General features: G+C 44.2%; 1 protein-coding gene across 2 annotated transcripts; it reads right to left on the reverse strand.

Moving 5' to 3' along the window:
* Positions 1 to 673: 673 nt before the first annotated feature.
* Positions 674 to 13,949, reverse strand: LOC310837667 (tripartite motif-containing protein 10-like). Of its 2 annotated transcripts, XM_083724623.1 has the most exons (8): positions 13,152 to 13,949; positions 10,421 to 10,910; positions 9,631 to 9,726; positions 9,007 to 9,237; positions 7,344 to 7,366; positions 6,696 to 6,814; positions 5,180 to 5,212; positions 674 to 2,515 (listed from the first exon to the last, which is right to left on the reverse strand). In XM_083724623.1, the coding sequence occupies exons 2-8, from the start codon at positions 10,832 to 10,834 to the stop codon at positions 1,956 to 1,958; spliced, it is 1,476 nt and encodes a 491-aa protein (XP_083580749.1). In that variant the 5' UTR covers positions 10,835 to 10,910; positions 13,152 to 13,949; the 3' UTR covers positions 674 to 1,955. The 2 variants fall into 2 exon arrangements, with proteins under 2 accessions (XP_083580749.1, XP_083580748.1); XM_083724622.1 differs by lacking the exon at positions 7,344 to 7,366 and having other exon boundaries at positions 8,984 to 9,237.
* Between the last annotated feature and the right edge of the window lie 1,569 nt (positions 13,950 to 15,518).

Below are 15,518 nucleotides of genomic sequence, written 5' to 3' on the forward strand. Positions count from 1 at the left end.
CTGTATCTGCAAACATGACATGAAAGCTGGCAACATTAACTCCTGGAGGGACGCCAGCCGAGTCCCCAGGAGGAGCACGCTCCAGAGAGGCTGCAGGCGCAAAGGGAGAGCGGGGAGCGCAAGTGGGATTCTCCCGTTGTGATTCCTCCCATCTCCTTTCCTGTATTGGTCTCTACAGCCACAGCAGGCGCTGTAATCTTCTGAGTTTGACTTAAGCCCCAAAAGCTCACTCATCCATTGTCTCCCTAGACAGATGGGTGCCAGCTTTGAATTTATTAAAATGGTGGGTAGAATGGGTTTTTCTTTGTCTTTTTTGACTATGATCCTCAGCCCACATTCACCCAGAGTCAGAGCTCTCAGCAATCATCCCACTCCAACACAAAGTGCAAACACTCCCAGGATATATACTGTTATGTAGTGAAGTTTCACCCTGGGCCAGCAGGGGGATACTGTATATAGTTTTCACTCAGGTCTGTAGATAGTTTTCACTCAGGTCCACGTCAGTTATTTTTGGTGGGAACTCTGGGCTGTTGTTGCTACAATGTTGACAGCCGGCTGCCTATAAAAGCAGGCCGGCTGAGCTGTTTGCAGTCAGTTCTATTCCAGCTTACGAAATAAAGAGCTACTTGGAGAAATCGCTGTGTCGTCTGCTATGTCAACCCACAACTTAACATATACATATTCCTTTTATTGTGTAATTGTGATGATATCTCTCTGGGAACTCATGCAATCCCAGTTTCAAGACCATTTCTGCCGATAAATGTTTGCAGTGGTCATAACTTCTTCATTTCTTATCAGTCCATGTCCTGTTGCTTCCTTCAGAAATCCCATAAATTTTCATGCCAGAAATGTTCTGTTGTGATTTTCTGTTTGGTCCCCTTTTGTTTCATTATAGCCCAGGAGTGCCCTTCCAAATGGCAATAACGGGGAAACATTCTGGAAATATTGCAGAATAGCTACTGAAGCACAGTGGATGTGTGGATAGTCCAGCATCAATCCATGACTAAGGCACTATTATTGCATCAATGACACATCACAGTTTATACCCACAAAAAGTTGAGGGGCTCCTCAACATCCTGCAATGGAGGTTTAGGAGCTTTTCTTTAATATTGCTTCTTTTTTTCAACTTGCATATACCTCCCAAATAACCAAAATTTGAAATCCATAAAATACCAAAAAAAGATTGAAAATAAAACAAAAGCTGTTCCCCCCAAAAAACAAAAACTAATGTAAAACCTTAACGACAGCATAAGATCATGAACAATTATCAGAGCATCAAAAACCAGCAACAGAGAAAACAATATATTTTTAAAAATTAAAGTATATTAAACTAGTTACTAAAAGCCAGGGGTGGGGGAGATCCTGCCAATTTTGAAAAAAATATCATTGGGGGTGCATCCCATAACCAAATTGGGGACCACAGCAAATTCTCCATGTGCCTTCCATAGGGCACACATAGCCAAGTTGCTGGACTACAACTCCCATCATCTCTGACTCCTGACCATGCTGGTAGGGGCTGATGGGAGTTGTAGTCCAAGAAGTGTGTTAAGTTGGTGCTATAGTTGGAAGGAAATGCAAGCAATATGTGTGAGGTAACAACTTAAAATGAGCTTTAGTAGCAAAAGTGGGAAGGGACTGTTTTCTAGGAATACATGTCTATTTTAATAGTTGGTGTAGGCAAGCAATGAAAAGAAGATTAAAGTTGGTGGAGGCTAAACCCTTTTGATGAACAGATTGTTAATTGACACAGTTAAAGTGTTATGGTTTGTTAAGGACTCAGCTGCAGAGGAAAGGGAAAGGGAAGGAAAGAGAAAATCCCAAGTTTTGTTTCGTTTCTTATTTCTGCTGATTGTGACTTCTCTCAAAGGTTCTCTGCAAACAGATCAAAACTGGCAAATGTTTTCATCTCAGTCATTCTGGTGTGGAGAGAAACTCCAAACTCTGATTTCGTCTCCTCAGGAGATACTGAGGTGGGTTTCATTTCCCCCCAGATAAAAGAAAGGGAGGAGGGTCTCTCTGGAGAACGAGGCCCCTGAGAATGTGTGGAGTTCGTCTCCTGAGTCAGCGTCAGAAAAAGACACACGTCCCCCTTCATAGTCCAGAGTCACTCGGATCCTCTTGGGCTCCTCACTCAGGGACAGAGGAGAGGAATCAGGGGAGGTGAAGGCAAAGTACTCACCTCCTGACTTCTTCACAGCCCAGATCCCTCCCTCAGAACCTAAGTCAGTTAAGGAAGCATGCATTACTAAACGTGACCAGAAAGAGGTGAGATTACCCTTTCTCCTCACAGACTTCCTGGCAACCCCCAGAGCCCACCATTCCCCACTTTCCATAGTGACCTCCCAGAAATGTCTGCCTGCTGTGAATCCCTCACATCCCAACACACAAGGCATGTCACTGAATCTCTCAGGATTGTCAGGCAGGGCTTGCAGTTTGGCTCCATATCTCACACTTTTCCGATCCTCCGACAGGATGAGCCTGGGATGGGCTGTGTCTGGATCCAGAGTGACATTTGCTGTTGGGGAGAAGATGAGGGAAAGAGAAGAGAGGCAGAATCAGCCTAGAGTCTGAGACGCACAACCTGATCCAAGAAACACCCAGAAGAACCAGATTTCTCTCAGATAAATGGGCGTCCTCACATTTCATTCAGGATTGGGACCCTCCCTTCTTTCTGCCAGACTCACCTCAGAATAAATTCCTTCCCAGCAGGTTTTTAAATACAGTGGTGCCTCGCAAGACGAAAATAATCTGTTCCGCGATTCTCTTCGTATAGCGGTTTTTTCGTCTTGCGAAGCAAGCCCATTGACAGCTTAGCGGATTAGCGCTATTTGCAGTTTAGCGGCTTTTAGCGATCAGCTGAGAAGTGGCTTATCAGCGGATCAGCTGTTAAGTGGCTTAGCGGCTTAGGAAAAGGGGGGAAAGGGGGGGGAAACCTGCAGGAACTCGCAAGACATTTTCGTCTTGCGAAGCAAGCCCATAGGGAAATTCATTTTGCGAAGCGCCTCCCTTTCGTCTAGCGGGTTTTCCGTCTTGCGAGGCGTTCGCCTTGCGGGGCACCACTGTAATGCTTTTTTGTTCCTTTTTACTCAACATATTTCATTGTGTCCCTCCTGTCAATCCAGTCACCCTTCAAGAAGCAAAACAACTCAGAAAATATTCCCTCAGCTCTTCTATGCAGTGAAGGGGAGGAGGAAGGGATGGGGGCAAGAGGAGAAAAATGGTTCCCCTTTGAATCACTCATTGTGAATTGCCGATTTGGGGCTTTCAGAGGCTTACATTGAAATCAGAGGGAAGAAAACAATGTAGGCAAGATTTGCATGCCCCAGACTTGCAGAGGTAGTTTCACCACAGAGTAGGAAGTGGGGAGCCCGAGGAGGAAAACACAGACTGTCAGTTTCAGCTCGGACTCAGAGACAGGGGTCACCGGAAATAGCTGATCCGAAAAATCATAGGCTCGAGAGAGTCTGTGAGAAGCGGGAAAGAGAAAAAGAGAAAGTGGGGGTTTTGTTGTTGGAAAAGGAAGGGGCAGAGCTCAGACTTGGCAACAGCAAATTTGGGGGAACATGCCGAGGACTGAGCTCCACAATGCTTTATGTGTTTGAGCAATAAATCTGAGTTAGTTACTACCAGAGTGTCTCGCATCTGTGGGAGAGAACCCCAAGCCATTACAGTTCAGTTATTTGCTCCGAAATTTCAAATATCTTACTGTCCTGGAAATTAATCCTTTCTTTTTGCCTTCTGCTATTTAAATGCAAGAGGTCAAATCATTTCTAATGGTCCATTTTTGTCTTCACAAGCCTTTTGCTTGGAATTCTTTTCCAGCCGATAAGCTTGGTGTCTAGCCCAGGGCTGGCGTCTAGCCAAAAATTAAGGAGTTGTGTTTATTTTTTCACTACTCCAGATTACATTCCTGCTTGAAAAGTTTCTGTTTTCTTTGCTTCATAATACTTGTTTTTCAGAGTGAGAAATCCATCTTTTAAAATAGTTTCCATGGGAGCTCTCCGTTTCTGCTGCTTAATCCATGACCAGCAGCCCCCCCCACCTGTGTTTTTTTTACTTCCTGGGCGGGGAATTATTTTGAGAAAAACAAGTGGAAGGGGGCAGGTCTCTGTGCACATGCCCTGCTGGTATTAAATCTGCATGATCTGAATCAGCAAAGATTAGAAGATAGCAACAAATGCAACAGGGAACACCTACTGGTATGAATGGGAAAGACTGAAGATGCTCTCTTCATAGATAAATTCAGGTACAGTGGTACCTAGGGTTACATACGCTTCAGGTTACATACACTTCAGGTTACAGATTCCGCTAACCCAGGAATAGTACCTCGGGTTAAGAACTTTGCTTCAGGATGAGAACAGAAATTGTGCTCCGGCGGCGCGGCAGCAGTGGGAGGCCCCATTAGTTAAAATGTTAGACCTTTTCTTTGTTCCTTTATCTTGGAGCATCAGAAATTGCTTCAAAGAGTCAATTAGACAGCAGTAAAATAATTTATTTTTGCCATGACAAAAAAAGGTACAGACAGGCTGATGTTCATTGCCTGCTGCCCCCGAATTCTGAGCGAGCCAGCTTTTTATACATTTGCAGAATACAATACCACCTGATTTCTTGTAAACCAAAAGTTATGGCAACTTCCTATGTCCTTACATGGGCTTGCCCCCCCCTTCCTTCCTGCAATGGCTTCACAAGCCTCTGCTTATCTCTTTACAACCTTGAAAAATAAACATTTTAGCCTGTTCCATCAATGCCAGTCTTGTTCTCCCCAGACATTCCAAAGAGAGGCCCATTTTAGTGTAATATTTGAGAGAGGAGAAAATGCCTAAAAGAGTTTTTGGGATCATATAGAGAACAATATTCTAATGGTGCTTCAGGTTAAGAACAATTTCAGGTTAAGAACGGACCTCTGGAACAAATTAAGTACTTAACCCGAGGTACCACTGTATTTGTGTGTGACGACTACTCATCTAAATAGAATAGAGCAAAGGTGCTAATTAACAGTCAAATCATGCTCAGATGTGGGCAAGACCAAAGGATCCAGCAAAAGCAAAAGGGGAATGAGAAGACTGAGTTCAAGTACTCCTCCCTCTTAGAATAACACCAAGGAAGGGACAGACCATTTAATCCCAATGAAATACTAGCTCCCAACTCGTGCTTGAATTAGGTCCATCACAAAAGTTACCTTTCTGAGGATGTCTTCCGAATGACAGAGCATCTGAGGAAGCAAAGAGATATAAAGACTGAGAGCTAGACTTTTATACCTCAAATAATTTTGTGACAACCTTTTCACTAAATGACATAATATCAATTGTTTCTTTATTTCAAGTAAAATGTTGATATAGAACCAACAATTACACATAAGAAAACTGTATGAAAAGATTTAAAAAAAAATGTTAAACTGAGAAATGACAGAAACACTGCAACATCAATGTATTAAAAGAATGCAAGGGAGAGCTGTCTATAACCTTAACAGTTGTCCCAGGTAAACGGATGAAAAATCAATTATTGAAGTCAAAATTGTTAGCCATACTGACAAATTAAGCTTGCAGAGGAAGAATTTGCCTGACCAAACAATTAAAATTCTTTCAGATTCTTAACAAACATTTTGGTAGAAGCAAGAATGGGGCAGAAATTCAATTTATTTTGCATTCACACTTTCTGAAGCAATGCAGGAACTGAAGCACAGCAATCCTTCAAAACACACACTTATCTCAATTTTGCTATAAAGTTCTCCAACCGACTAATATATTAGGGGAATCTCTGCATAAAGCTGAATATGTTAGTAAAAGTCACCCACAAAATAGAATTCTCCTACTGAAAACTGCTTGAATAATTGTATACATTAGCCAAATATCTGTTTCTTAGGAGAAATTTGCTGATGAAATATGCTGATGAATTTAGTGAGCATTAAACCACCAATGGGACGCGGGTGGCGCCTAGGACTTGCCGATCGCATGGTCGGCAGTTCGAATCCCCGCGGTGGGGTGAGCTCCCGTCTTTCGGTCCCAGCTCCTGCCCACCTAGCAGTTCGAAAGCACCCTTAAGTGCAAGTAGATAAATAGGTACCGCTTTACAGCGGGAAGATAAACGGCATTTCCGTGTTCTGCGCTGGTGCTGGCTTGCCAGAGCAGCTTCGTCACACTGGCCACGTGACCCGGAAGTGTCTCTGGACAGCGCTGGCCCCCGGCCTCTTAAGCGAGATGGGCGCGCAACCCCAGAGTCGGACACGACTGGCCCGTACGGGCAGGGGTACTTTTACCTTTAAACCACCACCAAGAGAGGCTGGTGAATTTTCAAGGAGATTTAAAAAACAAAACACCACAAGAACACTCAGGAGATCATGATGGTTGCAGCGCTAGGTATGTCAGCGGCTGGTGGGAGTCTGAGGAAGAAGAGAGAACTTAGGAGATAATTCCACAGCTGGGAAACAAGCTTGAGCTGGGAGTGGAGTAATGGTGTGTTTGTTAAGAGCCGTTCTAATGCCCATCGGGATGGGAAAACACAAGTGGAGTATAAAGAACCAAAATGAAAAGGAGGATCAGTACAACTGTGAACTGAACACTGGAACAAAAATAAATTCTGACTTTGCTCCTATTGCTGTTTGTGGCAGGAGTAAATAAAATACAGTAAGAGCCTGGCATGTTCAACTTTTGGACTAATATATTGTCCAGTGTAAAATCCTTGCAGCCACTCATTACCTTTGATTTCCTTCATCCCAACATACAGAATGGGATGTTTAACGTGGAAATTTGAGATCCGCCTCTTCAACTTTGATAGGAAATCCATTGGATTCTTAAATGTTTCCCTTAGCTGACACCTGATGGGGAAAAATAAACATTAACCCATTCAATTGCAGAATTTCTGAGTGCAGCAAAAGAAAGCAATTGAGAAGAGGAAAGAGAAAGCCGAGAGGGAGACACAAAGGAATGGAGTCACAGAGGGGAGATGATTCCTCCTTACTAGGGACTCCAGAGGCAGACATCTGAGGGCCAAAGGAGCAGCCCCAGATCTCTGAATCTCCTCAGTTAAATCTACTCAAATGGAGAAATAAAATCAAGTGATACCATCCTGCTCAGAGCTTTTCAATTTTGGCTGCATTACCTACAATGTGGAGGAGGGAAAGATGATTGCTGCTGTTGACAAAAGTGATCTTTCTTCTATCCTCTTATCATGAACCCGTGTGACACCTTGAAGTTACTTATTGCAGCTGAGATATTTCCAGGAACATGGCACACACCTTTCACCACATCCTAAGAGCCTGGAGGGGCAGGTTTTATTTCCTGTCTTCCTGGACCTTTCCCAGTTTCACAGAGTGATATTAATGGAGATGAGCAGGATTCACTTACCTCTGCAAGGTTCTTCTCACATCCTAGAAAGGAAAAGAGGGAAAGAAGAATGGGATTCACTGCCTACCACAGGCTGTATAATGAAGACCCATCAGCCCCCGGAAGGGATGCCCTCTGGGTGAGTCTGCCTAGCAAACTCCAAAGTTTTGGATAGGAATGGATTTATCTAGGGGTCAGCAACCTTTTTCAGCCATGAGCTGGTCCACCGTCCCTCAGACCGTGTGGTTGGCCGGACTATGTGGGGGGGCAGGTAATGAATGAATTCCTATGACCCACAAATAATCCAGAGATGCATTTTAAATAAAAGCACACATTCTACTCATGTATAAACACGCTGATTCCTGGACTATCCGTGGGCCGGATTGAGAAGGCGATTGGGCCGCATCCGGCACGCGGGCCTTAGGCTGCCTGTGAGCAGAATCAGAACTTACAGGGTAAACAGTTCTGTGTGAAGTCTCTGCAGTCTGAGGTGTGGTTTTGTTCACATACAGGAATCTTTCTTTGTGTGTGAGTTACTTTCACTTTTAGCTGTTGAGCCGAGGAGATGTCCACTCGATCTCCTGGCTGATTTATGATGTTTTTCTTGGATTAGCAAGAAGCCTGCGTACAGACTATGATTTATTGCACCCACACAAAGGCACAAACCGCTGCTGCGATACTCTGCTTGGAGCCACGAAGAGATCTTAAGTCTCAGAGGGTCACAGGGAAGTGTGCCGGATGCCATTACATCTTCAGACTGCCTACCCCTGGATTAATCTATCATTTCAATTTCTCTCAGTTTTTATCTTTCTGATCTTAAGTTTAGTTCTCCAGATTAGTTTCTGATTATTATCTTTTAAAACCTGATGAAAATTCATGGGAACTTCTCCTCTGTTTTTCCAAGGTATCCATAGTATATTGGCCACAGGAGAAATTATGAATAAGGGTTCTAGCTGAAAGAGTTTCATTTGCAAATTCTGAGATATCCTTAAATTTAACAATGCGAGCTGGGCAGCTTCATTCTATTTAGCTAAATTAGGGACTGCCAGTCCTCCTTTCTGCATAGGAGTCCGCACTGGAATAGTATCCACTCTCAGGTGTTTCCTTTGCCAAACAAAATTGCCAAATAAAGTGCTGGTTTTGACCTATAAAGCCTTAAATGGCTCAGGCCCACAATACCTCAAGGACCACTTCTTTCCATATGAACCTACCCGGACCCTGACATCATCTTCTGAGGCCCTTATTCATGTGTCCCCTCCACGAGAGGTCCAGAGAGTGGCCACATGAGAACAATATTTATATTTTTTGTGTTTTATATATTTATATTTTTTGTGTTTTTATATTTTTATATATTGTAATTTTATCCTGTGAACCACCCTGAGGCCTCCAGGTATAGGGAGGAATATAAATTTAATAAATAAACAAATAGTTGTCCAAGCATCTTTTTCCCCCCTCTGGAGCTTTCCCTGCAAAAATCTGCTCTTTAAAGCTGAATCAAAGCAAACGGCAATCCACAGAAGAACTGAATTGCCGTTTGTTGCACTCGGCATTAAAGAGTGAGTTTTTGTGGGGAAGTTCTGTGGGGGGAAGAAAAGAGCACTTTGGCACAGCCTGGAAAGAGCGAGGCAAAAGGTCAGTGTACTTAAATCTGAGAGAGGAACTTCTGTTCCTGCCACAGTCTCACCTGCAGGAGTTCACTCGCTGGCTGCTGACTCTTCTCCTCCATCTCCCGGATGCTCCTTTCAAGAGAGGAGAGTTTCTCTGAGAGTCTAGCCAGCTGCTCCTCCCTTCTTCTTGTGATCTCCTTCTCCATCTCTTCTATTTCATTCAGCAGACGCTTTTCTTCTTCTTCCAGAAACTGGTGCAGTTGTCTGAACCTCTCCAGTGTATTCTGCCTCTCAGTTTCTATTAATTTCTGCAAGAACCAGGAAGAAAGAGGAAAAGAGGAAGGCAGAGTGTTTTGAAACAATTGTATGGTAAATCACTCAGCAATGGGGCTACATCATTGTTAAGTTGTGGGCGAACATATTAGACGACACAGCGATTCTTCAAACAGCTCTTGTTTATTCAGAGGCCAGAACAGAACTGAACTGAAGAGCTCAGTCAGCCTGCTTATATAGAGCTCCAGTACAACGTAACTGTAACAATTTTCTAAAACTATCCAATCACTGAACGTCACTTTCGATCCTTCATTTGCATAACTATCTACAGTATCCCCCTGCTGGCCCAGGGTGAGAACTTCAGAACATAACAATCATGACTTGGTCCTTTAAGTACTTGTCCCCTTTGTAGTAATGGTGACACTTACAAGCAGGTTGTTGCTTTCCTTTCCCATGTTTGCTTCGTAAGCCAGAATTTTCTCTCTCTCTTTCCTCAGATGCTCCAGGTGACGACAGATGATTGTCTGAAGAGGAAACAAAATCTAAGGTTTGATTAGGGCTGCAGGCCCTAGTTAATATTATGCTTACTTCTAGTACCTGGGCCCTACTATTCAATTTTTGCTTAATAATTGCTCTGGGAGTTTCTAGGGTTTTTTGATGTACACTAAAAAAAATCTAAAGCACGAGAACTTCCATTTCTTTATTCTTACTCCAATTCATCATTATGAATACATTACACAGGAACCCTTTAGCATAAGTGCAGAAAAACAGTGCTTTTAAAACAAAACCACATTTTAAAAAGTTGCTTTGTAAGCAGAACAAAGTTTTTGTTCTGTTTTGGATAGCACAGAAATGAGGCCCAATTTCTGATTCTCATGAATGTACAGATTAGCAATTTATGACATTTGCTTTACAGCAACATTAAGAGCATATAAGTACTTAATTTGTTCCGGAGGTCCGTTCTTAACCTGAAACTATTCTTAACCTGAAACACCACTTTAGCTAATGGGGCCTCCTGCTGCTGCCGTGCCGCCAGAGCACAATTTCTATTCTCATTCTGCAGCAAAGTTCTTAACCCGAGGTACTATTTCTGGGTTAGAGGAGTCTGTAACCTGAAGCGTATGTAACCTGAAGCGTATGTAACCCGAGGTACCACTATATATACACTGAAAGAGAGATGAAAGGATTGTGTTAGCAAGTGTCAAAATGACTTCCTACCTTGTATTCCTGGGCAGCCTCTTCCTTGAGAACCACAATGTGAGATTTATGTTCTGGGGATCGCTCACAAACGAAACACACCAATTCTTCATCTTCTTTGCAGAAGAGGTGGAGATTTTCCCTGTGTCCCTTACACAGATCCTTTTCCCCTTTATTTGGTGGCAGGAGTTTAATTTTTTCCACTATATTGGCCAGCTGCCAATTGGGGCGGAAACTCCCTCTCTGCATCCGGGCTTTGCAGACGGGACACTCCAAGTCCCCCACCTGCATTGGTTCCCATGTGTCACAATACTTTACAATGCAGTCCCGGCAGAAGTTGTGACCACAGTCCACGGTCACAGGGTCTGTCAGATACCCCAGGCAGATGGGGCATGTGGCTTCTTCTCCCACATCCGTGGATGAGGATGAGGCCATGATAGAGGAAGAGTCTGTGGCTTTGTTGAGATGAGAGGCAGCAGGAGGGGAATAAACTTAGGAGGGGAACAAATGCCTGTAAGGTAAAACTATTCAGTATTAAGCGTTTCCACATACTTCCAGTGAAACTAACTCTGCATTTCCCTTTCTTATGAAACGTATCTTCCATAATTAGTCCTGTTATACAATTTTTAAGGTACGTGCAGATAATAGGCACATACTCACCACAGAAAGCCAAACCTCCGGCCTTCAAAAAATTAGGAAATATTCCCTGAAAAACTAGAAATTGTATTTGAGTGTATAAAATTTAGACAGTTCACAGAGCAAGAGCGAGGCTGCCTTTAGACTCCAGTTGAACTGTGGGACGCCTCCATGTAGGTAGAAGGAACTTCTTGGTAAAATCATTCTTCTACAGCCTGGCAAGGCTTTATACTTTCAAATCACTGTATTTGAAAAGGGGCCAGGCTGTGTCAATAAACTCTGACACCATTTCCAAAGTATGCCCTGGCAAGCCCCGGAAAAACAATTAGCATGTATTGTTCAAATCTCTGAGTGGCAGATTTGTAAACTTATTGGACCAACATATTATTCTGAGCATGGTCTGATTTACAAGTAGAACCCTTTTCTGTGTCGTTTGTACAGGCAACACCCCGTTCATGTTATCCCCCAGGTTGGCAGAGTGCATGCAAGTCCGTCCCCATTCTGGGCCAAAAACAGTGTATGCACATTCACATGCCAATCAAACACACGCAAAATGCTTGGTACAGTGGTATCTCGGGTTAAGAACTTAATTCGTTCTGGAGGTCCGTTCTTAACCTGAAACTGTTCTTAACCTGAGGTACCACTTTAGCTAATGGGGCCTCCCGCTGCCACTGCGCGATTTCTGTTCTCATCCTGAAGCAAAGTTCTTAACCCGTGGTACTATTTCTGGGTTAGCGGAGTCTGTAACCTGAAGCGTCTGTAACCCGAGGTACCACTGTACCTGTATGATGACTTTTGGTGGTCCTTGGTTAAGGGCTGTACTATTTCTAAAATCTTTAAAAGTTTTGTTCTGGGTCCCCTCACTTCCTTGCAAGGCGGGGACGGGGAGGGGGAACTCTGTTGCAGCAGACATCAAATATTTTATTTGCTTTCCTCCACTGGTTCCTCCTTCCACTCATTCTTCTTTGACTGATAATGGACTTAAGGGATCCTGGGTCCCTTGATGGAGAGATGGGCTGTAAAAGTCAATCCCTAATTTCCATATAACAGTCCCACTGCCTGAAACTCAACTGTAAAACCCAAACAAAAAATCATTTTGCACACCCTCATTCATCATTTACCTACAAGATCACCTTACCCCAAATGTGCCCACTTGACTGCTTTGATTGGAGGAATTGGCACTTTTACTGGTGCCACATAATACCTGCCCTACATCTGTCAGAACTCAATCATTTAGTGTGGTGGCACCAAAACATTGGAAGTCCCTTCCTATTGACCAGAGTCTTCTTTGCAGTGCCTTGTTTAGACAAGACAACCCAGATGATTAGAAAGTTTCTATGGCTTTTCATTTGTTTGTCTAGCCTACTGCGGTTTTAACTTTTTGTTATGTTTTAAATTATAGTTTTAATTTTTAAGGGATAATTTAATTGTTTTTATCTTTTTCATAAACTCCTTTGAGGTTCTTCTACAATGAGGCAGTATTTTGTTAAATAAATAAAAAATCTGTAGCCAAAGCCATTACAAAGTAAAAAATGATGAAACATGTTGAGCAGTTAAAATAACTATGAAAACAAGACAGTCTGTCAAATGAAAATGTGCTCCACTGAAGAATTGACTTATCATCCCCACAAACCTTCCTCCTTAAAATTGCCAAGTTAAAGCAAAACAGGTCATCTTTTCAGAAATGTTTGTCTGCTTCATGTATTCACTATCCAGCAGAAAGAATAATGGATCTCCATGAAATATGGAGAGGTCCCTCAATCATTGAGTGGGACATGATCTCACGTTCATGTGCAGGTCCACTTTCCTGGCGCTGCATCAAGAGTGGCCCAGGAATGGCACCGAGGTGACAAACAAGGACAGAAGCCATTGCAGGGCTCCAAGCCCTCCTTTGGGTACCCAGCCAACATCTCCATTGACACGCATGGGAGCTCCTCTCCCAGAGCTAACAGCATTCCCATAGGGGCTTGACTTTCATCTGAAAGGTGGGGGAAGGCAAGGAAGAGGAACAGTTAAAAGGCTCTTCTATATGCATTGGGAATTGAATGAAAATAGTCTTGCTTGGGCCAAGGGCAGCCTGGGAACATGCAGTGGGGTTTGGTTGTCAGATACTCACCCCCAGACTAGCTTCTCTTGTGGGCAGGGAGATGGTGTACTTGATCAAGAAGAAGTTATGGGGTTGCCTTTCCTTCTTCCCGGCTGTTCCTGCTCCTGTCTCCTCGCTCTTTCTTTAGGGAGGGGCAAAACGTGTGCACTTTTTACAGCTGTGACGACAACCAGCAACAGTTCTTTTCTTCTGCTGGGAGAGCTCAGCTTCCTTCTCCCCCTCCATCTTCTCTCCTCCTAACAGAACAACCATTTGCTCACCAGCTCATCTCACCCCAAACATGAAGAATAAGAAAAAACAGGCCTTTGGCATATATTTATAATTGTATAAAACAAAGCCATGTTTCCCCCCCTGAACAGGTCTTTTTATCAGCTATCATAAATGTGGCATTGCTTGGTTAATAAGTGATAGCTTTGAACTTTGTCTGAATGTTCCTCCACACCCATTTTCTTCAGGATGCAGACAAAGAATTCTTTTTTTACTTCCTGCTCTGGACCCCTGACTCTTCCCCTCCTCCTATCCATAGTACCATCAGGGAAGCACTTTAGGGCAGACCCAACCCCAGGGACCCACTTGGGGGTCACACCCACCTCTGCTTGCTGTTTGTAGATGAATTGGGAAAAAGATCTATTTGTTTTTCTGAGGATTGACATTTGTTCCTAATTCAGTGGGTTTTCCCAGGGAAAGCAGAGGGGCACACTAGAAACTGCTTTGACCCATGCCTAGAAAGCATGGGAGAAACTTATTTCCCTAGCCTGCTGTAAATCATCGGACAGTGCTGTTTCAGTCCCATGATGGGGTCTGAATCCTGATTGCAAGGCTGGATTGGAAGCAGGAAGGCTATGCCCCCTCCCCCGCCCCCCAAATACTAGGTCAAGCAGCCTTGGCAGAAATCATGCGCGCACACAGTGGTCACTGGATCCTTGAAGTAATCCAGGAAGATGGGACAAGTGGCTTCAGCACAGAGATCCTGGACGGGACCCCCAGAACCAGCCATGGCTGCTGCCTCACAGTGAAGGCAGAGCTGACTTTCACTTTCTCAGTTCTCAGTTTGTGGGTGTTTCCCTGTCTGCAAATGACTCGCCATCTCAGGGCTGATGTGCTTGGCAGTTGCTGTTTTTATCCTGGCAGGCCTGGACAGCTGCTTAGCGGTGTCTTGAGCAGCCTCAACTGATTTGCATCCTGTTACAGATAGGTAGCCGTGTTGGTCTGCCATAGTCAAAACAAAACAAAATTCCTTCCAGTAGCACCTTAAAGACCAACTAAGTCAGTTCTTGGTATGAGCTTTCGTGTGCATGCACACTTCTTCAGATACACTGAAACAGAAGGGAATTTCGTCTCTCTCTGCTCCTAGCAGTCATTCCTTCTCTGGCCGCTGCTGTGAATACATGACCTGTCTGTCTCTAGGCGCTACAATCACCTGCAAGGGATTCCAAAATGCCGGGTTGATATTGTCAGCCTTCGTGTCATGTTTGCAGACATCTTTGAAACGCAGAGTTGGTCCGCCAGTGGGCCTGGTGCCTGAAGCCAGCTCCCTGCCAGCTGAGATCCCAGAGCAGAGCAGGGGATTCATATTTCCAGGCCAGGAAGAGAGAGCGGTCTCTGCTAAGCACTTCTTTCTTGAAGCAGAGGCTGCTCCCTCACAAGGACAGTGATTTGCATCCTGTTTACTGTGGTAGCATGTTGTCCTTAGCGGGTGTAATTCTTTTATGAATGAATAAGAGAACGCAAATCACCGTCCTTGTGAGGGAGCAGCCTCTGCTTCAAGAAAGAAGTGCTTAGCAGAGACCGCTCTCTCTTCCTGGCCTGCAAATATGAATCCCCTGCTCTGCTCTGGGATCTCAGCTGGCAGGGAGCTGGCTTCAGGCACCAGGCCCACTGGCGGACCAACTCTGCGTTTCAAAGATGTCTGCAAACATGACACGAAGGCTGACAATATCAACCCGGCATTTTGGAATCCCTTGCAGGTGATTGCAGTGCCTAGAGACAGACAGGTCATGTATTCACAGCAGCGGCCAGAGAAGGAATGACTGCTAGGAGCAGAGAGAGACGAAATTCCCTGGTTCATCTGCAGCAGCACAACTAGACGCCTTCATCTGCCCCAGCTGACACAAAACATGTCTCTCCTGCATTGGTCTCTACAGACACAGCAGGCACTGCAATCTTCCAACAAGCTTGACCTCACCCATTGCCTCCCCAAAAGCACTCCTCCATTGCCTCCCAAGAAAGATGGATGCCAGCTTTGAATATATTAAAACAGTGGGTAGAAAGGCATGAAACAAGGCTGCATATTGGCTCCCACACTCTTCAACTTGTACAAAATGATATGGTGCCACACCTAGCACTGGTGCAATCCCCCCGCCCCATCAATTAGCA

This window comes from Podarcis gaigeae, assembly GCF_964106915.1.
Source record: "Podarcis gaigeae genome assembly, chromosome: 2".
Lineage (NCBI taxonomy): Eukaryota > Metazoa > Chordata > Lepidosauria > Squamata > Lacertidae > Podarcis > Podarcis gaigeae.